Below are 27925 nucleotides of genomic sequence, written 5' to 3'. Positions count from 1 at the left end.
AGAGGGCGGAGCTGATGCTGTGAGATGAGAAGGTGGATTGGTGCTTGAAATGAAAAGAGAGAGAGAGCATTATCGTAAAAGAGACACATTAGCGCAAAGAAATCTCTGTCCGAAAATTTAAGCCGATCCGATATTATACTCCTGATTATTTCTTTTCTTATCGCAGGCTGGTGGACGCGCGCAGCGTCATTCTCCTATTTGCGCAAATACACTGAAGTCACAAGAGCATCACCAAAAACGAAGAGAAATTGTATCCTCATTCCGATTCCGAGCTGCTGATTAAGGTAAGACCATAATTCTGGTAAGAAATGAGCGGATGATGTGGCATTTACTTCTTATTTGCGTCATTCTTCCTTTGCTCATTGGATCCTCGGTCGGCGGCGGATTTTTCTTTTGGACGTGGTGCGCAGCTTTAATGGTCTGTTCTGTAAACCATAGAAGGATCTCCCTTTAATCTCCCTTTAATGTAATTGATTTCGGATTAGTGCTGTGCATTTTAGATGTCTAGTCCCTGTGCTATAAAACATAACCAAAGTCAGGCAATCTAGATTCACCTCGTTATTATAATATACAAAAGCCTGCAATGATAGCTGGTTTATTTGGTGTACATGGGATGCTGTGATCATTTGCTTCACGTGTTCAGAAGAGCTGACAAAGCATCTACAAACACAGGTGCACTGGCTGCCAACTTAAACACTAATATGTTTTCCCAATCAGGCTTGAACATGGATCCTATGGGAATGAACTGAATCCTAATTCAAATTCCTGTTTTGTTACTTTAAGACTGGTTAAGCCTGTAAGATGACTAAAGAATAGGCAATGTTATCAAGAGTCATATTGCAAATTAACCTTCTATTGGTGGCTGTATAACAAACTGGGCCCAGTTTCCTCACTGTCATTTACCAGTGATATTTGTGCTGGGATGCTTTAGGAAATGTCATCCCTGACATGAGAAATTGGTAGAATTTTGAACAAAAGTAATGATAAAGTTAAATCAAGTAATACGTTAGATGTACGTTTTTAAGGGATGTTAATTGATTTTACACAATCATAATCATTACTTAAAAATAAGATTTCATAAGACTGATAATGAAATTCATCCAAAATTCATCCATTTATTTTATTAATCTAAGCCTTCAGTAAGACCATTCTTTACACATTTACACTCTAAAGGCAAGATAATGGCCAAAAGATTCAGTCTTGACTGTTTTGTTCAGCCACCAGTGAATGAAAACTCTTCTGAGAGATTTGTATCTTCAGAGATTTACTGATAATAACCAGATGAAAAGAATGCCTTTCTTACTCTATAATAGATAGTCACCATCTATAGTGACAATGGCTTGTTCAGGATGAAATATTGACGCATTTGTTTGGAATTTGGAATAGACTCAGTTTCAGTTTAAGATTCAGATTTAAGTTTAGTGCCAGTAACAAGAAAGATATTCATTCTAAATGGGACATTGTTGTTTAAGTTTAATTCACCAATAATACATAGTGATAATACATATACATACATAATACACATTTTCTTTTCTAGTATGTTTGGTTTATGTAATATTCTAATATTTTATGATTTTGAGCTTGATACATGGAGCAAGGGGGGTCCCAACAGAGTTTAAGGTTGATGGTATCCTTAGTCTGTAATCTAGTGAACTAGTGTTGAGGTATTCTTTGATAGAGAGTTCAAAGCACTTTTATGTGTCGCTCTGGATAGAGGTGTCTGACAAATGCTGTAAATTTAAATGTACACTTCCATCACTTCCTCTATTACCTCATATTTATGTTTTTCATAAACCCTGAAGTAGGTTGAGAAGTACTTCATGTTTATTTTAAATTCTTGTAAAGCTACCTTAAAGCATCAACCAGTGAGGACAATGATGATAATTCAAATGAACATAACACAGCATTGATTTCACACAAAAATATTATCTTCTGTTATTTATATTTTGATGGCATATAATAACTTCAGTATGTAGAACATAATTTAGATTGCATTTATTGAAGATTTGTTAGAATATACTATAACCTTCCAATTTCATCTAGCTGACTGAAATAATTGGTGAGTTTTTTCCACTTCAGTTCTAAGAATCTAACAACAGGAATGGTTGTATGAGATAGTCAGCATGGCTAGAAGCTACATTTGTAAATGTGTTAGAGCTGTCTAGGGAGTCAGAGGAGAGTGAGGGCATTGAGCAAAAGCCTGGTAGTGGTGGCCAAAAGAAGTCAAAACAGCAGCAATGACAACTGTCAAGTTAATTAAAGCTCAGTGAATCACATTATAAAGCTGACAGAAGAATGCTAATGTTGTACCACCTCTGGTCAGTCATTATGACCAATAGTGGGCCATGAACTTAGCTGTTCAACCAGAAACTGAAGGGGGGTGTTAGCGAAAGAAACATAACTAATAAAAAACAGTTCTGTGTCACCCCCTCAAATAGATTAGAACAGATTAACAGTCAAGCAGTGAGTGTGCCGGTATTTATTCTTGGGAGTATGCTGTGCTGACGATAGTACAGCCAAGTGTTGGTTCACTCTGAGAATTGGCAATGACCTGGTAATGTTTATTAAAAATTTTATGTAAATATAATTTCAGAGTGTGAGAATGAGGGCATGTATCTGCCTTGGCTCAAGAAACATTCAGTAAATATTATTGTTTTTTGTTCTGATTAGTTAGGAGGTTAGAAGGAGATTTTTAGGTTAGGAGGTGATTTATTTACATTGGAATGGCTAAGATGGGGATATCCCCCTATGTGCATGCTTTCCCCTCTTCATAAGGTGAATATTTTGAAGCAATATATACCACATTTCTCTTGAACAATAATTGAATACTTGAATTATAGTTTGGGTCAATGCATGTAGATCTGTAAAAGAAAGGAAAATTGGCTTTTCAGTCATGTGCACAAGTGTAGGTTTTATTCCTTCAATAGACTTGTCTATTAGCACCCAGAATCACCCATTAGCACCCTATCTTTATTTTTGCTGAGTACTGTTTATATGCTTAAAATGAATAATAATTAAAACTAATATCTGGGCAGCCGGTCGGATGCAGATGCACAGAGAAATTTTGATTTCTCCTCTTTGTCCCTTTTTTAATCATGACTCAGTTTGCCAAGGATTTTGTATGTGACAGAGAGAGAGAGAGAGAGAGAGAGAGAGAGAGAGAGAGAGAGAGAGCGCATTGTGTAGTATGTAGGTATTATGAATATTATGACAAAATGTGTTTTTGGAGGCCTTATATTGTGAGCACATCATAGAGCTTGGTTGCCTCTCCTGAGAAACTAACAATGTGGTACACCAACTACCAAAAAGTCTGCCACTTAATTGGTAGCTTGATGACATGCCTTGCTCAAGGGCCCAACAGTCATAGCTTGGTGGTGCTGGGGCTAAGTAAGGACAGATAAAGCTGGGACAATTCGCAATGCATGTGTGCTTAGTAAGGCCATTTTGCATTGCCTTAATCAAATAATTAAACTACCTTTAATTATTTACTGTTAATGCTAACAACCTAACTTACCATATGTTAGGAAAACCCTTGAGTGCAATCATACTTACAGAAACATTCAGAAATGTTTGAAGGGTGTGTTTTGAATTTAAACTCAAAGACACAATCATCTGTACCACTCAAACACAGACCCACTCATTTGTCTTCTACATACAGACTCTTTGCACTCAAGAACATAACCTTATTATCCTCTTAGTTTGTATAAGGGTTAGGGTGAAAATAAGCTACAGCTTAAAAGAACTGCAATGAGGTGTAACTGAATTAGATTAGGGTTGCTGGGAGCACATTCTATCTAGATACTAATCCCCTAAACCTGTAACTCCAGATAGTACTGCTGAGTCATTTTACAACACTAATTTATTCAGCCACAAATGTTAATGTAATGTTCAGTCTAAGAGTATGGACTTATTTAACCCAGAATGAAATCCATCTGATGGAGTGGATTGGTTGGTTTCACCATTCACGCAGAGTCTAAATGAGAAAGATCACTAATAAATATGTTTGACCACTTGACCACTTTGACCGCCAACTGAGATCTGAGTCCACAGGTAAATGATGAGTAGAGGGAGAGTTGTAGCAGGAGGTTCCTTAATCTTTAAGTATTTCAGGACAGATGAGGCTTTGTCTACATCTGGCGGGAAGAATCAAGTAGGAAAACAGGGCATTGTTGTCTTCCAGGCATTGACTGTGACAGTCCATGAGAACATGCACAGTTTTCAGTGAAGTCACAGCATCTGTCAATGAGAACATGCACTGTTTTCAGTGAAGTCACTGACTATGCTTATCGCTGCCTCCCTGGATGCCTCTGTGCATAGCTTGAGTGCCTTTGTGCACTCAATTGATCTGAGTGTCTGTCAGATTGGAAAATAAATGTTTTGTAGTAAAATCTATTAAGAAAAATCTATAAAAAAATACCTAATTAAAAAAAGTATATCATTTCAGATTCCACACAATAATCTTTTGGGAGTCAGATTTATTTATTTATTTATTTATTTATTTAGTTTAATATATTATTAGGTATGATATCATGTACTTTCTTATGTAGAATTTGAGCTACTTCACATATCAGGGCCTGACACATAACAATTGAACCTAACAATTATGTAAAATGCTATAAAACCATGAGAAAAATATATTTTATTATGCTCTCAGTCATCTGTTATTTTTTTTATGATAGACCAACAGCATTTGCAGACTGTAACATAATTCATTTGCTCCTGCAAGTCTCACATCTTCAAGACATGACACAGTGACCTATTGCAGAGGCCAGACACAAACATCTTGAGCACCCTATGCATGATAATGGCAGAAACCAATTATGTGCATAATTCAAGTCAGGACAATTGAGAAAGTGGCACACAGCTTGTGGAAAGGTAAAAACTGTGTCCTCTTCTAGCTTAATAAAAATCAATGCATATAGAATTTTAATGTACACAATTCTTAGAGCCCCAGCCATTGCTAGTAATGTTGTCTTAGATGTTTTATGTTTTTATACCAATTAGTCAGAACATTTAATCCCGTATGAATATTGGAGGTAAAATGAATCATACTGATGGACGTTACAATTGCACTTGTGTTCCCAGTATGCAATTGTCAGTACCTACTAACAGAGGTCCAAGGAAAGACAACCAGAGAACCAGAGACAGGGTCATGGATGCCCAAGGCTCATTGATGCATGTATATAGTGAAGGATAGCCACAACTGATTCCACAGAACAGTTACTATAGCACAAATTGCTAAAAAAAAAAATCTGTAGTAATACTGGCTGAGATAAAAAGATGTTAGCCCACAGTACATTGCAGATTGCTGTGTATGGAGCTGTGGAGTTGCAGACCAGTCAGAGTGCCCATGCTGACCCATGTCCACCTATCCACCACCAAAAGCCCCTACAGTGGGCTTGTGGGCATTAGAGCTGGACCCTGAAGCTATACAAAATGTGACCTATTCTGATGAATTATGTTTTCTTTTATATTATGATTTATTTTACCCAGGGAACGATTGTATTGCTTAACTTGGGGAAATGGCATGCCAGCTGGTTCAGGCATATGTTACTTTAACATGTACTACCCACTGACACATTGCTGCAGACCAAATACATCACTTCATGGCAGCCATATTTCCTAATGTCAGTGGATTCTTTCAGCAGAATACCCTACCAGATTAAAAAAAAGTGTGTTCATGAACAAAAAGTCATTTTACAGATGTTTTTAGAAATAGTATTGTTTTTAGAGAAATAGTATATTTTATCTGCAGAGATAGAAACAGTCAAGTTACAGTTACAGGTTTTCCATGATACAGGAAATAACCAGTTAATTATTTTGTAAACTAAAATAAAGTATTTTAAAGTCTTAAAGGCAATAAATAATGCAATTAATTTATTGCTCTTTATATTTTTGGTATTTTGAAAAGTTCAATTTAATAATTTTTTTAAAAACAATTTCATTTTATAGAATGCTTTCATATATCCCCAAGACAGCACAGCATGGTAAGTAAAAGGTGAACAATAGACAAAAATAAAAACACTTTTTCACAACTCTTTAAACTACAATTTACCATTTATATCACCCAAAATTACTTTATTACAAAATTATAGCCTGGAGAACTACAACTCTGTGGGTGCAATGTGAGATTCTAATTAATTTAGCTTGATTACAAGAAGTAAGTTCACATGGATATCTGGGACATTTCTCCATCAGACCACCAGAGGGCAGCCTCTGTTTAACACTTCATTGGTTGTATGATTTATTTCCCTGTTCTTTTTTTTTTTTTTTTCATTCTGTTTTGTGTTTGGTCATTTGTCCCTCATGTAATTAATTACCTGATTTATGCCCCAGAATAGAATTTTGCCTAGCTTCTTTTACATACCTGTTCTTTTTGGTACGCCAAATAATCTCCAGTTCTTTATGTATTCCAGCCTATATTCAGTATTTAAGTGTATTGCTTGTTTACTTTGCGTTGCCAAAGTTCTTCAGTTATGTTATAGTTTCTGCAAGATTTGGATCCTCGTTTGATGAACCACTGGAAACCTATAAAAAACAAAACAAGGAAAAAGGCTTTGCAGTTAATGTGAAATCCAATACATGTGAACTTTACATTTTGACCTTCACAGCTCTGCATTACATTACATTTAATCTGCTGATTCACTTCCTTTTATCTGTTGACTTTGGCTTCTATACAACTTAAAAACATTTACGCAGCACCTTTTTCTCCCTATATGTTCCTTGTTGCATAGAGAAGATTAAACATCCACTTCCTAAATTGCTTCATTTAATTGTATGTGCATATGTTTATTCATTTAAGTATGAAGTTACTCTGTCTCTCATTGGCCCAATGGAGACCTTTTTTTCAGTGGATACAAGGAAAGACAAATCTGCTGAGGAGGATGAATGCAAATGTATTACCATGACTGTCTGATTAATGGTCACAATCTTTGACAACTGGTCAAACAGTCTATTAAGAATATTGAGTAAATTGTTGATTAGCTAATCTCTGAGGTTAAGACAGGCTCAGAGTTTAGCAGACAAGATCTTCTGAAAGTGTCAGTAAAAGTCAATGTTTACATTTATTTTGTTTACTAGCCAGTGCCAGTGAATATTCATGTTATGCAAAAATATCAGAATAATTACTAGACTAGATCTCACCTCTCATCATAATGTACGTTTAGCCTAAATAAATAAGCTGCAAAGACCCAAGTTTGCAGATAGTATTTATAGTATAATTTGAATAATGTGTGAAAATTTCAAGCCTTTGTTCCAGTAGCCACTAGCGATAACTAATAGCTGTGCACGAAACAAAGAGCCGCTCCCATTACAGCACACCGTGGAGCATGGTATGACTACTTATAAACCAATATCTGCATTTTCATAATTTAATAAAAAAAAAACAAAAAAAAAAAAAAAACAACAATGTATGTATGTTTATAAAACCTGGAGACTTGAGTAGTTTTTAAGGAGCTGCTAAGAAACAAAGGATGCCTCTTATTATAAGCTTATTATTATGCCACTTTATGAGTGAGGAAATACATAAAGAATCTGTAGACTATATGTGAGAATTAAATATATTACATATTATATTTGCATTATAATTTATTCTAAAAAAATATAGTTTTGAAATAATATTCAAAATAATTTTTAGATGAATCTTAGATTCACTCAGCAAATGGCTGCTAGGAGTTTTATAACGCAATTTCTGTGTAGAGCATTATTATACCGAATTATGGAGTTCACAGAAATTGCATTATAAAACTCCTAGCAGCCATTTGCTGAGTGAATTTTCCCCGGGTCCACAGCACAACACCGCCCAGGGTCCACAGCACAATATGTGCTGAAAATAATTAGTTAATAAGCATAACATAAACATTTCAAATCTTTGAAAGTTATTTGAACATTGAATTTATTTTTATTTGTCCAGAAACACGGTTTTAATGCTATAATTTATCTATAATGTTTATATGACAATTTAGTGGCTAAGACAGATTTTTGTTTTTCAATTCAAAGTACGTGACAGGTCACACAACACAGAAGTCAATACTTTAACAAGTGGAAACTTAATTTTACATTAAGTTTTTCTATGCTAAAGAAATGTATTGGGGGAAAACTATTACCATTTACCATACCATCAAGACTCTTTTGTGTACTGGTGCTCATTGCTCTCTTCACATGCAGACTGAGATATCATTTCATTAAAAATGATACAGGTAATACTAAAAAATACCTGAATATCAGTATCAACTGTTTCCTTAAGTGCATTATTGGTATCTTTAGATTCTTGCCAGTGTGTTCTAGGATAGATTTTTGAATTAGACAGTCACACAGTTCTATAAGTCAATCTGGAGAAGTGTGTGTGCTAAATGGTAAATGTCAAATGTAAGTGCATTTTCAGTTGTGAACTTTTATCATAATAGTAACACAGCACATTAAAGGTTCACATTTACTTTTATAGCTGGATGTGTAAGAGAATTACTGTTTTTGGATTTAGCATAACATTCACAAAATATTAGGTATACATTTCTTTGGGATATTAAATTTCTTTACTTGCACCTCAATTCAGTGAAATCAATGAACTTCTATGCAAAAACGACATGATTTAAATTAACTGATGCAACTTGGTATTCTAAAAATTCTAAACAGAATTCTTATTTTCAGAAAAAAAAAACTTTTTGTGTTGAAACAATTTCTGTGTTAGAGAATTGAATCCACTGTAAAGAAACACAAAATTGGCCAAAATTATCACGCCGTGCACCTGCATGAACATGGGACTGAAATGGCATGAACTGGCATCTTTATCCTTATCCTACTTTGTAAGAATCTTCCATTATTTTAAAACTACAACCGAAAACAGACTCCCTAGCATTGTACCACTAGATACTGTAGATGTCTGGCCAATTACACAGAGTCATTTCTAAACTGCTGGTGTTGGACAGAAGCACCAGATGTGGGAGAAAGTACAAGGAACCTGCAGAGTAGATTGGGTTATGATGGCTACAGTATATGGAAATAATCTCTCAGTACAATTTGTAATTGGTCTCATGTAGTAACCCCTCAAACCCTACAGCACCCCACCTCACTTCCACCCCATCCCAAACAGAATAAAACAGGATTTCCTTGCTCACAGGGCATCATACATAAGACCTTCGCTATTTTTCATCCCTGTTGCCCTTTGTAACCAACCAGTTTCTCCTCTCATTAAATAATCTTCCCTACCAGAGAGGGAAGTAATAAACAATCAGTCTTTCTTTATTAGCTTGATTAACTTTTTAATACTGATGTTCAGGAGCTGTCTCTTACTTGGGTGTGATCGCACACAAGATGAGGATCCTTTTGTTTCTGCTAGTGCTCTGCTCCCTGGCTTTGAGCTACACTGTGGGTAAGTACAACTCCTAAATTTCCTCTTTGCTCCCACACGCCCTCCCACCACCTTTTTCTAAAACCATTATTTGCATCTTACTTGAAGCATCCACTTTTTTAATTTATGATTATCTCCTGCAACAGAACTTTCAAATCCCCTCTTGAATGAACATTGTCAGGTTGATATATGATTTAAGGAGAGGACTTGGACCAGTTGAAGCCAGACATTAGATTTATTATTCTTTGTGTTATTGATTGTGTGGATCAATAAGCAGAAACTAGAACATTTTCTTGAGATATGTTTTTTAATTTCAGGGTTGAATACACTTGTAGCTATATTTAGCATATATTTGCTAATGTTACTATAAATACATACGACTGATGAGTCACTGTCTCTTACTCACTGTCTCTTAAGCTATTGTGCCTTTTATGCCCATTAGTACAATCTCACCTAAAAGTTAATGTTAGTCATGCTGCTTCTCAACAACTTGTGTGGCTGTGAAGGCAGGTTTCTTGTGAAATTACATTAGCTGTAGCTGTAAACACAGCACAGAGCTGGAGTGCTAACCAGAGGGACACTTGAACAAGGATCAAACTGAATTTGTGATCGTGAATCCTTTTATGTCATAGTTATGTTTTGTTTATTTTATTCAGGTTTTTATGTGATGGTCTTAGTTTTGTTAGTTTTCATTAATTAAATAAAGCAGTGCATGCACTAAATCCTCTGAATCAAGTGGCTCTGATTTGTTACCCTAGGTGATTAAGCCAATGGCAGAGATCCGGTTTCCATCCCCGCCAACGGCAGCGCTCATTTGCAGACGTTACACAATCGTTACACAATCCAACACTACCAATCAAAAGTTTGGAATCACTTAAATATTCCCTTGGTTTTGAAAGAAAATGACACATTTTTAAATTAGAATAAAAATAAATTGATAATAATACAGTTTATATATTGCCAAAGTTAATAATTTGTTGTAAATTAATATTGTAGCTGGAAATTGATGCTTTTTAATGGAGTATCTGGAGCATCAGTCTTTGGGGGTTTGAATCAAAACAACCAGAAAAAAATACCTCTCTCTTGAAACATGCCAGTCTAATCTTGTTCTAAGAAAGAAAGGCTTTTCCATCTAACAAATTAAAACAAAATGAAGATTTCATACAACAATATGTAGTACTCGCTTCAATGAACAGTAAATCTAACTAGAATAGAAAGAGAAGTGGTAGGCCCCAGTGCACAACTGATCAATATGGCAAGTGCATCAGAGATGGGGAAATGGATATCTCACATACACTCAACTGGCAGCTTCATTGAATAGTACCCACAAAATTGCACTCTCAAAATAAACACTAGAATGCTAGTCTTGATAGAAAATGAAAATATTAAGATGGCCCACAGATCACATCAGACCTCAGCCTTATTGAGATGTTGTGGTAGCAAATTAATGATATGAAAAAAGGCCCAGCATGCCAAGCCAACTTGTGGAAGGTACTTCAAGAAGCATGGGGTGAAGCTTCCTCAGATTACCATAACACATTAGACAAGTATAATGCCTGTTTTGTAATGCTGTAGTTGCTGCAAAGGGAGGAACCAACATTGGAAAGACAAAATTTTAATTTGAAGCAAAAATCATTTTAAAAAAATGACCAAAATCACACCCAAATTTTTGACTGGTAGAGTACATAGTGCACACACATAGTGTTATATGTAGACTGACCTCTTGGATAATAGCTTTCAGTTGTTGCTTTTGTTCTATGTATAACACCTTAGTTCAGTTTCTATTCATTCATTTAATCATTCCTTTTATCTTCAGTAATCACTTTATTCTTGTCAGGATTGTATTGGATCCAGGAACAGTGTGCCTGTGCCTAGAAAACTTACTGGATGGGATGCCAATTCATCTTAAGGGTTAAATGCACACATTCATTCTATGTGCAATTTACTGTAGTCAATCCACCTATTGGAATATTTTGGAGTTGGCTGGAAAAGACCTGGAAAACATCCACACAAGGATTGCTAAAAACTCCACATAGAAAATAACTGAAGCTCAGGATGAATCCTTGGGACACTGGCTTTGAGGCAGAAACAATGCCAACTGTACAACTGTAGAATTAGCAGTGCTAAATTATGACTCACTGCTCCATTGGAAACAAATGTAGCTATAATACACTGTTTAGATTAAAGACCATTTTACTTGTTTAACCACCCTGTGACTCTGTAAGTCTGAGATGAATGAAACAATTCTTTTGCTTTGTGAATGTGCTCATATTAGGTGGGGACGTGTGTGTTTCGGGTCATGACAGTGGGCCAGTGTTTGAAGAGCAGCCATCCAGTCTGATTTACCCAGAGGGGCTGCCTGAGGGCAAAGTGACACTTAATTGCCAGGCAAGGGCCAGTCCTGCAGCCTCCTACAAGTAACAATTTTCAATTACTCCCTAGCTCCATATAAAATACCAAATAGCAAATATGGCTATATTAAACTATTATTGGAATAATGCTTTTGTAAACTTTGTTTATTCTCTTGTTTGTGGTTCTGCTCAGGTGGCGTGTCAATGGGACAGATGTACTAATAGAAGAAGACTCACAATATACTTTGGTGGCAGGGAACCTGGTGATCAGTAACCCCCAACATGGACGTGATGCTGGCTCATACCAGTGCCTTGCCATCAACCGCTGTGGCACTATCATTAGCCGAGCAGCTAACCTCAAATTTGGCTGTGAGTTTAGACCAGACCTCTTATCCTTAAGATTTCTTTATTCACTCTCTGAGGGAACCTTAAAGTCTAGAACCCTACAATAGACTGTTTACCTATTTGAGAGTAGTGGACCTCTTTTATAAGCTAAACATCCTTAATTATACCATGAACCTTTAAAACCCCCTTCCCTTAGAGTTCATTAGCCTCATTTGAAATTCTGAAATCCCTTGAAAAATCTTGATCCTGCAGTTCTATTTATTGCTTAGAGATGAATTTGATATGTTGATTTTCCAAAAGAAAACAAATACATACGATTCCAGTACAATACAGTTCTAAATGTAAAATACACAAAATATATGTTTCAAACCTATAAACCCCACATACCACTCTACCCATGAAGAGAGGATCATTTTACCCTTTTCTGTTTGTTTTATTGTAGTTTATAATAATTAATTAACTCCCCTCCTTGGAGATCCTCATATAACATGGAAAACATTTATCATTATAGAAACCATTTACCAGTTTATTACAAATTTAAACAGTGATGATGGGTATTATTTATTCAGGAAGATTAATGAAACTTTACTTACTGCAACATTGTTTATCTTCTTGTACATGGTGACCCAAAAATTTGGCAGTGTAATGTTGGCTCATACTTGTTTATTGTTTCTGTTAGATCTCCACGACTTTCCTTCAGAAAGCAGAAGTCCTCAGACTGTATATGAGGGAGTTGGGACGTTTCTTGCATGCCAGCCTCCACCTCACTACCCAGGTAAGTTGCAGAAACAGGACAAAAATTTAACCATTCTCAAAGGTGAAGTGAAAATGTGATTTTGTCTGTTTTCTTTCTCCCTAGCTCTCTCCTACCGTTGGATCCTCAATGACTTCCCTAGCTTTGTCCAGCCAGATGGTGGAAGGTGGTTTGTGTCCCAGGCGACAGGCAACTTGTACCTGTCTAATGCCAAAGTCAATGACACAGGCAACTACTTCTGTCTCACCACCATAAACCTGGACATCACCACTAAGAGCACATTCAGCAAAGCCATTCAGCTCACAGTGCAATCTGATGGTCAGCACTAATGTTTTTATGTATCTTGTTATATTGTCCAAGAAAGCTTAATTTTGAAGTTTGAAGATTTAATGGTTTTTAATAATGATGTTTCTGCAGGGAAATAAAATATATTTATATGAAATCATTTGTAATTAGTATTTTTTTTTATTCTATTGAATGGTCAGTAATTTGAAAATGTATTTTTGTTAAAATAAATAAATTTTTTCCTTAAAACTTAAAGGGCCGAAAGTGAAAATAACTGCATTAGTTATTTTTTTCCTCCAGGGTGTCAGTAATTCTGATGTTGACTGTAGGTCACTGCTAGTCTATGATTAGCCTCATTTCAGTCCAATAATGGTAATTTCACAGTCTATGTAAATAACTCTGTTATTCTGTTATATGTATCTGTTATTATACCTCTGACATTTGATGGACAGAAAGTGTTTTATTGTCATTTGAACTGTCTCCCTTTCATTCATTCATTTATCCATTCATTCATTCAAATTTTTAGCTAACCCCCGGAAATCAGCCCCCAACATCCGTGTGCGCTTTCCCTCTGAGACTTATGCTTTGGCAGGTCACACCACACAGCTGGAGTGCTTTGCCTATGGCAAGTAAGTAGCTTTGGCCCACCTACAGTACATTTTTGACTGTTGATTCACTATACTGTAAACATATACATATAAATCATTTCATCCACCTTTTCTGCCATTCTGTCTATTTATTTATCTACCTCTTTATCTAAGTCCTACACCTAAATTGCGCTGGAGGAAAGTGGATGGAGTTTTATCCTCCAAAGTTGGGGCAAGTGCAGAAAGCTCTATCCTGACCATTCCTGACCTAAGCTTTGATGATGAGGGCATGTATGAATGTGAGGCTTATAACTCAGAGGGACGCGATATACACCAGGGCCGCATCTCTGTCCAAGGTAGACTTTAAACTGAAATACTTCAAACTTAAATGATCCTGCACTGTGCTATTTGCATGTAATGTAGCTGCTAGCGATAAATGAATCCTTTATGCATTTGTAGGCACAAGCCCGTGTAAACAGTTGAAGAAATTGTTGAAAATGATCTGTAAATCTGATGAAAATGATCTATAAGAGAAAGTATTTATACAGAAAATTGGAGTTCATACATTAATGCTGTGTATTTGAATTTGTGTGTAGCCCAACCAGAGTGGCTCCAGGTGATGAGCGATTCTGAGGTGGAAATTAGCTCAGAGCTACACTGGAGTTGTCTGGCTGCAGGAAAACCAAGACCATTAATACGCTGGCTTCGCAACGGCCTACCTCTTAGCTCACAGGTTAGTTACAATATGTACATATTAAATATAACGTAACTTTACTACATTTAAGTAGAACTACTTTTTTTACTCATACATGTGGTGTGTGGTGTGAGATGCACTTTCAGCAGCAACATAAAGCTCAGTTTGAGATTCAAAACGGATCTGATACTGATACACGGATCTTACACGGATACTGATACTGGAATTATCATGTGCAGGATCGTGTGGAGGTGAATAATGGTCACCTAAAAATTAGTAACTTGGCACTGGAGGATTCTGGGATGTACCAATGTGTGGCTGAGAACAAGCATGGCACCATCTACTTTAATGCAGAACTCAGAGTTCAAGGTGAGCAGAAGATGGCCATTCCAGCTAGTTTTCTACATGCATGGTTGCATTAAATAAAGTTTACTAGTAGGCTTGCTTCGATGTAATTTATTTGCAAATGTAATTAATTCAAATGGTTTGACAAACTTGGTCTGCATATCTATACTCTGAAACCACACAGAGTACAGATATGTAATTTAATCCTACAATACTACCAAATGTGGTAAACATTAATCTACTTGAATTTTCTTATCCCTTGCTATACCTTTTACAAATCCTATTTTGCCCATCCAATCATACCCCCAGCCTGGTCATAAATATAGTTGTGATTACAGTGTTGTAGGATAGTTCTCCTCCCTTTTCTCATACTGTGTGATCCCTCTTCTCCTTTCTCCCTTTTCTTCCTCTTTTGTTCTGTCCTGTTCATCTGTTCTGGTTCTCAGTCCAGGCTCCAGATTTTAGGCTCAACCCAGTGAGAAAGCTGGTCCCTGCTGCTCGTGGAGGCCAGGTGAAGATGGAGTGTAAACCACGTGCCGCTCCTAAACCCACTCTCTTCTGGAGCCGTGGCACAGAACTCCTTACCAATAGCAGCAGGTATCATGTGCCATAATCTACCACATTCTCTCATCTGTCTTTTAAGGAGAAATGTATGAGAGGGTAAACACTATTTTAAGAAGACATCAAGAAGACCATGTTAGCATTTTTACAGTATCTTTGATGTCACACTATGCTTAAATGGGCTTTAACTTTAACAGTTAACAGTGAAATAAATGTTGAAATAATGAATACAGTATCTGAAGTTGTGTTGATGAAAGAACGTGAGGACGAGTAACAGTAAGCAACTGAATGCAGGGTTACGGTCACACCAGACGGGGTTCTGTGGATTTATAACATCAGCCGTGCAGATGAAGGAAAGTACACTTGCTTTGCAGAGAATTACTTAGGCAAAGCCAACAGCACCGGCCATCTGTCAGTCAGAGGTAACCACCTTCATGAACCTGTATGTCCTGATCTGTTTAACATGGCTAAATTAATTATTTTTATTAAAACAGTAGTATTCACTAAAAATAAACAGAAAGCATGTTTTCAACATGCAACCTTAAAATGCTTGGGTCATTTTCCTTAAAGTTTTTGACTACTAATACTAACTCTTTCCTTAAAGAATTTGACTAATAATAATTTTAATATTAAAAACCATCCCCTTCAATTAACAGTTTACATTCTACGATAATGATTCTGGACTCAATCTCTATTAACTTTTGAACTTTTTCCCTTTACAAACAGATGCAACCAAAATTACACTGGCACCTTCCAATGCTGACATCAACCAGGGGGATAATGTCACGCTACAGTGTCACGCATCACATGATCCAACCATGGACCTCACCTTCACTTGGTCCCTCAATGGGGTTTTGCTAGACCTGGAGCAACCAAATGGACGCTATCATCGTATGGATGGGGTAATGTGGGGTAATTTATTAATGTGCTCACTTTTACAAAGATCATGAAAACCAAATGATGATAGACTGCAGATATATTATATACACCTTTTACTTAGTTTGATGATAGTGCAGTCAGCAAATCTGCTGCTATTTTCTCAGTAATTATATAATTCTGGTTTTTGTAGATTGTTGTGAATTCAAACAAAACCATGTTGCACTGAGGGTGATGATGTTTATTATGAGTTGAGCAGGAGTAGTATTTGCACATCTTAGCAGCCTTTGAAATGGTAAATGTTTCAAAGTGAAATTGTTTTTAAATAACCCTTTTTCCGATTCGTTAAATTAAAAAATAAATGCAGTAATAATTCTTGGGAAGCCAAACTCTCTTTCCCTTGTTCATCATGCTCTGCAGAAAGAAACCGTCGGTGACCTGGTCATTATGAATGTACAATTAAGCCAAGCAGGCATCTACACATGCACAGCGCAGACGGTGGTAGACAGTGCAACGGCATCTGCCAGACTGGTTGTTAGGGGTGAGTGTGTGAGTGTATGAGTGTGTGTGTGTGTGTGCGTGTGTGTGTATCTGTGTCTGTGTGTGTGTCTGTCTGTGTTTCTGTGGTTTTAGGAGACCTAAGGCAATTGCTGTTCTACCATTAAATACTTTTTACTACCCTATTTTATCATATAAGTTATATTGTTTATTGTAAAAGGTCTGAGCTACCACTTCCTTTGCTCTAAAAGCTTTAAGATTTTAGATTATTGATTGGAAGGTTGTGAGTTAAAATCCCAGGACTACCAATCCGCCATCGCTGGGCCCTTGAGGCCCTTGCTTAACCCTCAACTGATCGGCTGTATAAATGAGATAAAACATTAGGCTGCTGTGGGTAAGGCTGTCTGCCAAAAATTTTTTGCTGAAAGTATCTCTCTCTCTCTCTCTCTCTCTCTCTCTCTCTCTCTCTCTCTCTCTCTCTCTCTCTCTCTTCTTTTTAACTCCAGGCCCTCCTGGGCCTCCTGGAGGTTTGGTGGTTAAGAATGTGAATGAAACATCACTGGAGCTAAGGTGGAGTCGTGGCTATGACAACCACAGCCCCATCGGGAAATATGTCATCTTGGGCCGTTCTGAGCATTCACATGACTGGAGGACAATGAGGACAGGTGAAACACTTTGATTCTGGTGAATCTTAAGAAAACTCGACTGTATGGGTGTGTCATAGTTTGGTATTTTTGGGATCAACATGTAATTTTTTTGGATGCTCACTCATATGAGCATTTATATTTGGAAAATTGCCCATGGATGTAAATATATCAAATAGCTATTTCATTTTATTCATTGTGTTACTAAAATGATGTGCCATGTTTAATGACTACTATGTAAATACTGTGTTTCCATTTCAACTAAGTTGTTTTTAGGGAAATACTAATCTAATCAGTTATGTGTAATTAGCATTTGGGTAAAGTAGTCCATCTATGTCCATCTAGAACCTGCTAATATCGAGGGCAATGCTGAATCTGCACGTGTGATTGACTTACGTCCATGGATGGACTATCAGTTCCAGGTCATCGCCAGCAACATTTTGGGTAGTGGGGAACCCAGCATGTCTTCACAAACAATTCGTACCAAGCAGGCAGGTCAGAGAACTCTCTAAATTCAAATATATACATGTTATAATCTGTCCAAATATAGTTTTCATATTAATATTTAGACAATAAGTAAGACTTTTATGTCATATGTGATGTAATAATAAATTATTACTTGGGATATTGATTTCGTCAGTTAAGCACCCGAAGGAGTTGTTTCTGTTTCAGCTGCTTTGGTGTTAATGAAATTAACAGGTGTATTAGAGCGGCAAAAATGAGATGACCTCCAAAACAGGATTGGTGGAGGCCACTGACATTTTTTCCCTCCTTATCATTTCTGACTGTTTTTCACTAGTTTTGCATTTGGCTATGGTCATTGACACTACTGGTAGCATGAGGCGATACCTGGAACCTACATAGGTTGCACAAGCAGTCCAGCTCCTCAAGGATGGCAAATCAATATGTGCTATTGCCAGAAGGTTTGCTGTGTCTCCAGATCGCAAGATGATTTCCAGAAACTTTATTTATTTTTATTTATTTATTTATTTATTTTTTTATATGTTAAAAAAGGGTGTAATGATGCAAGTATAAATTTAGGATAATTAAAATAAACTGGAAATAAAACTTTGTTTGCTCCGATTAATTACGACAGTTAAGTGACGGCGTCAATCACAATTTAATTTAATTAATAACAATAGCACAACAATATGCGCTAGCTAGATGCACATTTGGTGTTTCGCTAAACAGCGGTCGGTCTATTTTGAGATCTAAACTTGATCAAAAATGAAACGGTGGTTATTATCATCAAAAGAAAAAGAGAAGGGAGCAGAGATGCCTGCTGATGAGAGAGCAGGATCAGTGTAAAATGCAGAGGGCAGAGAAGAGGATGAGCCGCCCGGACTACCCTCCACCTCTAGAAGAGCAGCCCGCCAAACCCATGCCCCGCAAACGGACCATCCCTCCTCGAAAGCCAGAAAATACAGAGAGGAATACATAAACTATGGTTTCACGTGCATTTTTATAAATCAGGTACAACACCCTCAATGCGTTGTGTGCTCCGAAGTCCTCGCACATGAGAGTCTGTTGCCCGTGAAAATGCAAAGACACCTGAACACCAAACACCCCAGCCTCACAGATAAACCCACTGACTTTTTCCGCAGAAAGGAGAAAGAGTTACAGGGACAAAATAAAGTCCTTATTAAACAAACAACTATCCCCACTAAAGCTCAGAGGGCTTCATATGAGGTGGCATATTTAATTGCACAGACAAAAAAGCCACACACTATTGGAGAAACTTTAATCAAACCAGCAACAATAGTTATGAGTCGCCTCATGCATGGAGATAAACTGGCCGCTGAGCTCAACTCTTTTTATTTGTCAGATATATTTTTGAGGGGAAACTAAATGAGGAAATGTTATTTTGCACGCAACTGGAGGGATCATGCAGGGTGAGGACATTTTCAATAAACTGGACAGCAAACTTAAAGATGAAGGACTATCTTGGGGTGAGTGCATATCAGTGTGCACAGACGGAGCTGGGGCAATGCTGGGAAAAAAGAAAGGACTTAAGGCACGTGTCCTCCCAGTTGCACCTCACCTCAATTTCACGAACTGCATCATACACAGAGAAGCCCTCACGTGCAAAACCCTGAATGCAGAATTTAAACATGTTCTTGACACTGCTGTGAAGATTGTTAATTACATAAAATCACGTCCACTGAACACACAACTGTTTTCCACACTCACTAATGAAATGGGATCAGAGCACAAAGGCCTGCTCCTGCACACAAAAGTCAGGTGGCTGTCGTGAGGAAATGTGCTGAGACGCCTGTACGAGCTGCAGGATGAGGTGTGCATTTTCCTCACAGACCAAAGATCCCCACTTGCTGAGCATCTGTCTGATCCTGACTGGGTGACAAGACTGGTATATTTGTCAAGTATTTTTGAAAAACTCAACGGCCTTAATGTGTCCCTGCAAGGTGCAAACACAAACAACTTGTACCTTAATGATAAAGTGCAGGCATTTGAGAGAAAGCTGGTGCGTTGGAGAGAGAGAGAGTGGAAATGGAACGCATAGACATGTTTTCTGAACTGGAAGAATCCATGGAGGAAAATGTACTCAGTGTTAACAGCATCAAGGCGTCTATTACTGCCCACCTTCAGTCCCTTTTGGATCACATTCATAAGTATTTCCCTGAAGGAGATGCTCCCGACCAATATGACTGGATAAGGTCACCATTCATTGAATGTAAATTCATCTGGCGTCATATATGGAAGATGCGCTGATAGAACTTTCAACCGATCAAACCCTGAGGACGGCATTTGACGGCAAGACGCTGGATGAGTTCTGGGTTTCTGTCGCGCTCGAATAGTTGTCGAAAGTTGTTGAAAGCCACGTTGGATGTACTCATGCAATTTGGCTCAACGTATTTATGCGAAAAGTCATTCTCTATGCTGACTTACATTAAGAATAAACACAGGTCACGGCTTAACATGTAAGATGATCTGCTGGTGGCGATCTCAAAAATTGAACCTAGAGTGGACCTGCTTTTCTCCGCACACAGCTCCCATCCATCACATTAGGTGTTTTTTCTGAACACATTTACAATTACAATACAATTATGCATGAAGTTATAATTGTTCCAAGGCGCAAGCCAATTCTGTACGCGTGTTACAGGCAGCTTGTTCGTATTCTGTCTGTAAGCATTTCACAGTTATGGGATGTATTTGTTTTTGTCTATAATTTGTTAATAAAATAGCCTGGCTTAGAGATTGTGTTCCTTTTTGTTTTAGCTCTGTCAGTCTGTAACCAAATCGCAAATCCTCACAAGCTGTTGGAGGAAAAGACAGAGAGGAGAAAGGGGGGGGCGGTGTGCGGGTTGTCAGCAGTGTAATATTGGGGGTCGTGGGTTAGACAACGCTGGGTTAGACAACGCCACCCTGACTGCCATTATGGGGATGAATTCCTTGGGCCCATTGTCAGACCCTACGCTGGTCCAGTGGGTCCTGGGCTCCTCCTGGTGCACGGCAATGCTCGGCCTCGTGATGAGAGTATGTGGGCAGTTGAAGGGAGGATGAAGGAATTGATAACATTATCTGGCTCCCATGCTCACCTGACCTGTCTGTCGTATCACTAGGAGCATGCCCTGATGTTGTCAGGCATGCATACAAGCGAGTGGGCTCCAAACAAAGTACTAAGTACCATTTTGATTTGCTGCAATAAATTCAAGCAAAATGGACTAGCCTGGCCATAATTTTTTCACTTTGATTTTCAGGGTGTCTTTGAATTCAGCCCTCTATAGCATGATCATTTTTATTTGCATTTTGAACTGAAGTGTTCCTGTACTTTTCTGAGCAGTGTTCAATGAAAAGAGATGGCCTGAAATCAAAGAAAATTCAGTGTACCATAAGTGAGTCCTATCTGTATGTGGTTCTGTCTCAGCACCAACAGTGGCACCTAGTGGTCTGGGTGGAGGAGGAGGCGATCGCAATGAACTCATCATCACATGGACAGTGCGTGGAAAGTGTTATTACATACATTACATGCTTTCTATAATTAATTGTATTATATATATGTATATATATATATATATATATATATATATATATATATATATATATATATATATATATATATATAAATACTAAACTATATATATAAACTATATTATAATCTAAATAATACAATTAATCCAAATTATTATTATTATTATTATTATTATTATTGTTGTTGTTGTTGTTGTTGTTGTTATTATTGTTATTATTATTGGATATCATGATCATAAAACAACTGTATGCTTTTTCTTCCCTCCATGTGATATATAGCCCATGGCAAGGGAGTATCAAAATGGTGATGGCTTTGGCTACATCTTGGCATTTAAGAAGTCGGAGGCACCAACATGGATGGTGGTGCGTGTTCCTAACGTGGAGTCTTCACGTTATGTCTACAGTAACCAGAGTCTCATGCCATACTGCCCCTTTGAAGTTAAAATAAAAGCCTACAACAGGAAAGGTGAAGGCCCTTTCAGTCAGATAGCCATGGTGCACTCGGCTGAAGAGGGTAAGACTTGAATTACCTCCGGGACCAATAAAGTATCTATCTATCTATCTATCTATCTATCTATCTATCCATCCATCCATCCATCCATCCATCCATCTATTTATTTTGAGACGCAATTGTCAAAAGTTATTCCATATATCATTATACTTTATATAAGTAGTTTATGCCACAATCATGCAATTAACTTGGATGGCTTAATACCAACACAGAAAAGTGTCTTGTTAAAGTAATTGGCTGTCAAAGAACTGAATAATTTTATCTCCTTCAGAGCCCACAGTGTCACCCCGCAAGATCAATGCCTCAGCATTAACAGCCTTTGAAATACAGGTGTCTTGGGAACCTGTTCAGCATTTCGTCAGCAATGGAGTACTGCGTGGCTATGAGGTTTACTTCCTAATACTTTATATTCAGCTATTAATATCTGATGAACATAAATTCATCATTATCAAAGTTCATCATATTCTAAAATCTATGACTTTTTTTGTCAACAATAAGCAACATTTATTATTATCAGTTTATTAACCGCATATAACAAATGTTTATAAAATAAAGATAATGAAAATATAAACTCATACATCCTTCTGTCTTGGATTGAGACTAGTTCAAATAATAATGTATATCAGTCATTAATACTGTAAATCATTCAAATGATCTGTTGTAGGTAATATATGTAAAGAACAGTGTAATCACAAAATGTTTCTTGTCTCTTGTAAAATTATCATATAGCCTAAAATGTTGAATGTCTGTATAAGTCACAAGAATCTTTAGCTGTGGAAAAAAAATATTTAAAGAAGTGCTACACAGAGGGCTTTATTTATGAAAAGGAGTAGACAGAATAAGAACAATGGAATCACATAAGCTTTTTTAAATTATATTAAACAGCAGAAAAGCAAAAAAATGTAAAATACTACATGTTTCTAACACTACACTCCTGATGTGTCATCTCTTTGTAGATCCGGTACTGGCGGCAGCATGAGAGGGAAGCTGCAGCAGACCGTGTGCGAACAGCTGGTCTGGAGAATACAGCACGGGTGGCTGGATTAAGACCCAACACACTTTATCACATCACTGTTCAGGCCTATAACAGTGCTGGCACTGGACCACCCTCTCCACGCACTACTGTCATCACCAAGAAACCCCGTAAACTTTTTGATTTTTTGACATTCCTGGGGACCTGGATTGCAAATGGAAGAGGAATCTGGGATTTTTAATCAAACTGATCTTGATGCTTAGTTTGGGTGGGCAATATAACAAAATTATCATATCACAATTCATGCATAATTAATTTCTACAAATACATAATATGTATCACAACATATAGGTTTTCCAAAAGAGAAGTTCATTTGGCAATTTCTTTAAAATAAGTAAAAATTTGTTAAAAATACTCTAATACTGTTAATACATTCTTATAACAACAGGTAAAGACTTACATTTTACTGTTTTAAAGGTTCAGTATAAAATTGGAAGTCACCTGCTTTCAATCAGTTTATCTTAAAATTCTTAAAACATAATTTTAGCTAAAAATATCAACACCTGCAATATCTCAGAGAAGTGCATTGGGTAGTAACTTTTATGAAATCAACTTACAAGTGAGGCCTCAATCCAAGCATCAAGATGTAGTGCTTAATCTAATGATCAACCTGTTAAATCTACCAATTAAATGTTCTTAAATTATGTGAATGCAACAAGACTGATTACTTAATTTGAATGTCTTCATTTTCAGCCCCTAACCGCCCTCCAGGGAATGTTTCATGGAAGACAGATAGTTCATGGGTAACAGTGAGATGGGATCATGTTAAATCTATGGAAAATGAGTCTACAGTGCAGGGCTACAAAGTAAGTGGCACAGAGGGGCATGCACTTTATGCACTGGTTTAAATTAAAACAGAATTAGTCCCAAATGCAGTATAGTTAATCGATGCCTTTTCGTTTTGTTAAATGAACTCTGTAACTTTGTTACAGACCTGAACTAAATGAAACTAGATTAATTTAACTGATAGTGTGGATTTATGAGATAAGTGATTGAGCAGGTTACCTCTAAAAACAGAGTAGAGTAAAATGATTTAGCAAATAATTTCAAGGAAGCTCTTTAGTGAGGAACAACTGCACATATGAACGACTTACGCTGCACAAACTGGCATATACATTTAATTTATAATTCATTTAAAGATGATGATATGGTTAAATTTAAAGTGTAATGTATTTTTAGGAAAATGTTAAACATTCTTTGATTAACTATTTTTACAAATCAGATAAATTTAAAAGGTACAGGACATTCAATTGACTGAGAAAATACCAATTACATGGCTATTTATATTCTCCTCATTTTCATAGGTCTTATACAAGCATGAGGGACAGTCAGCTCTAAAGGTCTTAGACAAAAGCAAGACATCAATCAGTCTTCCACTTCCCAAAGATAATGGCTATGTGGTCCTGGAAATCCGATCTTGGGGAGAGGGAGGTGATGGGGCAGCTCACGAGATAATAGTATCTCGAGATTCAGGTAGGTTTATCATTATAAATAACAGAATGGAAATTTTCAGTAGTTTTAAGCAGCAAATCAAAGGATTCAATATTTAATAATAGTTTCTATATTAATCAACATTTGTTTAAAATATATATTAAAATGACCTATTATTTTGTGTGTGTGTATTCTACAGGAACTGGAATGATGGTTCAGAACAACAGTGTGGGAACCTCCAGATGCTACAGCATATTATTTTTGCTCTGCCATGCTATGGTTGTATTTGTAACTGGCTTATCTGTGCTATGATTAGCCAGTACAAATGTAATACCCCATAGATACTGGCTGGTTACGTGCCAGGTAGGGTGTGACTTTAAGAAGTGGGGACTCCAATTAAGGAGGTTGGGGGAGGGTGAGTGCCTGGGGTTTGATTACAAAATATGGCAAACATTATTTGACTTACTCTTTTGTATGAAAAATTATTTTTAACAAGAACAACTAGTGTTCATTTTAGTCATCATTAGACTTAATTGATAACCGGCACATTGATTTGTACAGGACAAGATCAATATACCTACACTGGGCCTCATTTATCAGTTTTTCAGTAAAGTTTGTATATATTTCCTTAAGTCTATCTGAACTAAATTAGTGTCAGAGAAATTCCAGAGACATCACAAGATTACACAGCAAATTGACCAATCTTCAGACACATGAGACCTATCAGGCACTTACTGGTAGTGGCTCTAATAAAGAGTAGCAATAAATTGAGATAGCATGGAAAATGTAACCAATATATACAGCTAATTTAAGCTGCCACTTTTCCATGTATTAGAGCGACATTCTTTTTTCATATTCGGTATTCCTTTAGTTGATGCCATTAATATGAAATTCCTGTGTTTAAATTTGTGTATACCTATATATAGCATGAACTATACCTGAACTATATAATTTCAAACCACTCAGTTGAGGTTTAAATTAATTAGTCTTCTTATGGGAAGATTTAGGAGGCACGGTGGCTTAGTGGTTAGCACATTCGCCTCACACCTCCAGGGTTGGGGGTTCGATTCCCGCCTCCACCTTGTGTGTGTGGAGTTTGCATGTTCTCCCCGTGCCTCGGGGGTTTCCTCCGGGTACTCCAGTTTCCTCCCCCGGTCCAAAGACATGCATGGTAGGTTGATTGGCATCTCTGGAAAATTGTCCCTAGTGTGTGATTGCGTGAGTGAATGAGATTGTGTGTGTGCCCTGTGATGGGTTGGCACTCTGTCCAGGGTGTATCCTGCCTTGATGCCCGATGACGCCTGAGATAGGCACAGGCTCCCCGTGACCCGAGGTAGTTCGGATAAGCGGTAGAAAATGAATGAATGAATGAATGAATGAATGAATGAATGAATGGGAAGATTTACACATTCATTAACATGTGTAAGATATGAACTTTTTTGGGAAATTATAGCATTTTCTTGAATACCAATTTTATTGTAGAAATGCTCCTATGAAGGTTTTACATATAAATCCTTTCATATCCAACATGACAAATGAGGCCCAATGTTTGGATGATACGTTCATGATGGTATACTGACACCATGTGAATCACCATGTAGAAAAATGCTCTTTTTTATAAGTTGTTGCCAGTGTTTGGCAGCATGAGGATTGTATCTAAATGAGTATTCATAGGAAAGTTTACTTTCCTAAATGGTTAAAAAATCATATACTGATTATATGGTCACTCTTGAAACATTACATAGCCAACACAAACTGAACAACATCAACTTATTCTTACAATGTGCACCCAAGTGAGTGTGTGTGAGACAGGTTTAGGTTGCCATAGACACAGTGGTTCAACAAAATAATGTCTGATAATAAAGGCGGTATGGCTTATGAGGTATCTTATTATCTTTATACATCAGGGTTATTTAGTTATCAAAACCATTATTATCACAGTTTCTTTATCAAGTGTTATGTAAAAGAATCAATAACCAGAAATAAAGTGTTTGCCAGACATGCTGTAAAAAGTCCATGGAGACTGATGTTATACAGTACAATGCAGTGGGTTAGAGTGCACTTCAGTTAATCATCTTACTGTGGTAATATTTATGGCACTATTATTCATCTTATTTATGTGCCGTATAGATTTGCACATGCATGGCCTAGTTGTGAAGAAAGATTTACAGACAAATGGGAAAAATCATAATTTTCTGTTATTTCCAATATTGATCGGATCAGGACTACCCCAGTATATTTACGTTTTTTATTTTTACCTGCACTTTCCACATCAGAGATACAGTACTTTTATTTACCTGTCTTGCTTTTTGAAACAAATCAAAGACAATCTATAAGTATTCGATATAACTACATTTACCATGAATATGATCTATAGATATACAGGGTCAATTTACAATTGTACATCATAGCAAAGTCTAATACAACCCTTTTCCTGTCACTGAATAAAAACTGTTTTTATTTATTCTAATTATTATATGTTTTTGGAAACTTGAATAATCAGTCATGATCCACACACATGTGTAAAATGTTTAACTTGAAAAACGGTACTCATTTATCTTCTGTGTCCAGTTTATTCCCCAATTAATTTGTCTAGTCATATTCACTAAATAACTCATATTCCTCCTTCATTTTCACTCAGAGTATATTAGCAACACCATTTAGAGACAGCAGGGACCAAGTACTAAAATCATCTAGACAAAATATAATCTTGTATTTGAGAAACTTTCTTGAGAAAACTCCAAAAATTAAATGTGCAGTAGGCCTCATGTGTTTTATTTATTATTACCATAGTGATTCACATAGTTTTTTTCATGCTAACCTAAAATTAGTTCATTGCAGCTACAGAACAAACAAACAAAAAAAAACATAAATTACATAAAGCATTGGTTACAGTTCAATAAAATGAATAAACCTCCATATTTAGTGCCATTTGATGTTACAATGGGTTAACATTTTGAACTACTATATATTGTAAATATCTGGTTGACAATGTCCAGTGTGAATTGAATGAGCTTTTCATTAAATGGAACTTGTAAATATTCTTCAATAAAGACGGTCTGATTGTATTTAATGCAAGTTTGTCTGGTATTTTTACACAGGTTAAACTAATTTAAGTCTACAACTAAAGTCCTTGATGGCCATTTACAGGAAATAATTTCTCTTCAGTAAACACAGTTTCTGGTGTATGAGGTATATGAGAGGTGTATGAATACATTTACGTAATTTGACAAATGCTCATAATGTTCAGAGGTTTAGTCCTGTCCTTTAGTCCTGATATAAACTAATAAGTAATTTATTAAGGCATAATAAGGAAATGGATGTAGTACATGTCTGGAATGAGAAGCAGATACCGGAGAATTCATGTATCTTGTTGATTGTGTTTTTACATTGCTGAATTCTCAAATCAAATTTGTTTATTAAAGATGTTGATAAAATTTCTTTAAAAGTAGCTCTGACAGTAGTGGAGAAGAGATGCCAACTCCATGTGGTCTTTGAGGACAACAAACTCCTCGTCAATACACCCTCCAGTGTCACCCAAATGATGATGAGGTTCTCTTTTGAGTCTGGTTCCTCTCAAGGTTTCTTCCTCTTCCATCTAAGGGAGTTTTTCCTTGCCACAGACGCCTCAGTCACCTCAGTCTTTCATCAGGGATAAATACAATCACAAATAA

The 27925-nt window shown here is 36.7% G+C and overlaps 1 protein-coding gene across 1 annotated transcript; it reads left to right on the top strand.

Moving 5' to 3' along the window:
• Positions 1-82: 82 nt before the first annotated feature.
• Positions 83-27305, top strand: cntn2 (contactin 2). The gene is made up of 23 exons (XM_060858646.1): positions 83-284; positions 9275-9367; positions 11622-11763; positions 11891-12066; positions 12722-12817; positions 12902-13114; positions 13608-13710; positions 13843-14024; positions 14265-14401; positions 14602-14731; positions 15154-15304; positions 15563-15690; positions 15995-16170; positions 16565-16685; positions 17149-17307; positions 17632-17781; positions 21173-21243; positions 21556-21790; positions 22059-22174; positions 22744-22930; positions 23514-23626; positions 24125-24293; positions 24451-27305. Exons 2-23 carry the CDS (start codon positions 9310-9312, stop codon positions 24561-24563), a joined length of 3126 nt encoding a protein of 1041 aa, XP_060714629.1. The 5' UTR covers positions 83-284; positions 9275-9309; the 3' UTR covers positions 24564-27305.
• Positions 27306-27925: the final 620 nt, after the last annotated feature.

The sequence above is a fragment of the Tachysurus vachellii genome, chromosome 22 (genome assembly GCF_030014155.1).
Source record: "Tachysurus vachellii isolate PV-2020 chromosome 22, HZAU_Pvac_v1, whole genome shotgun sequence".
NCBI lineage: Eukaryota > Metazoa > Chordata > Actinopteri > Siluriformes > Bagridae > Tachysurus > Tachysurus vachellii.
Note: the sequence above shows the minus strand (reverse complement) of the source record. Positions and strands in the feature narration are given on the sequence as shown.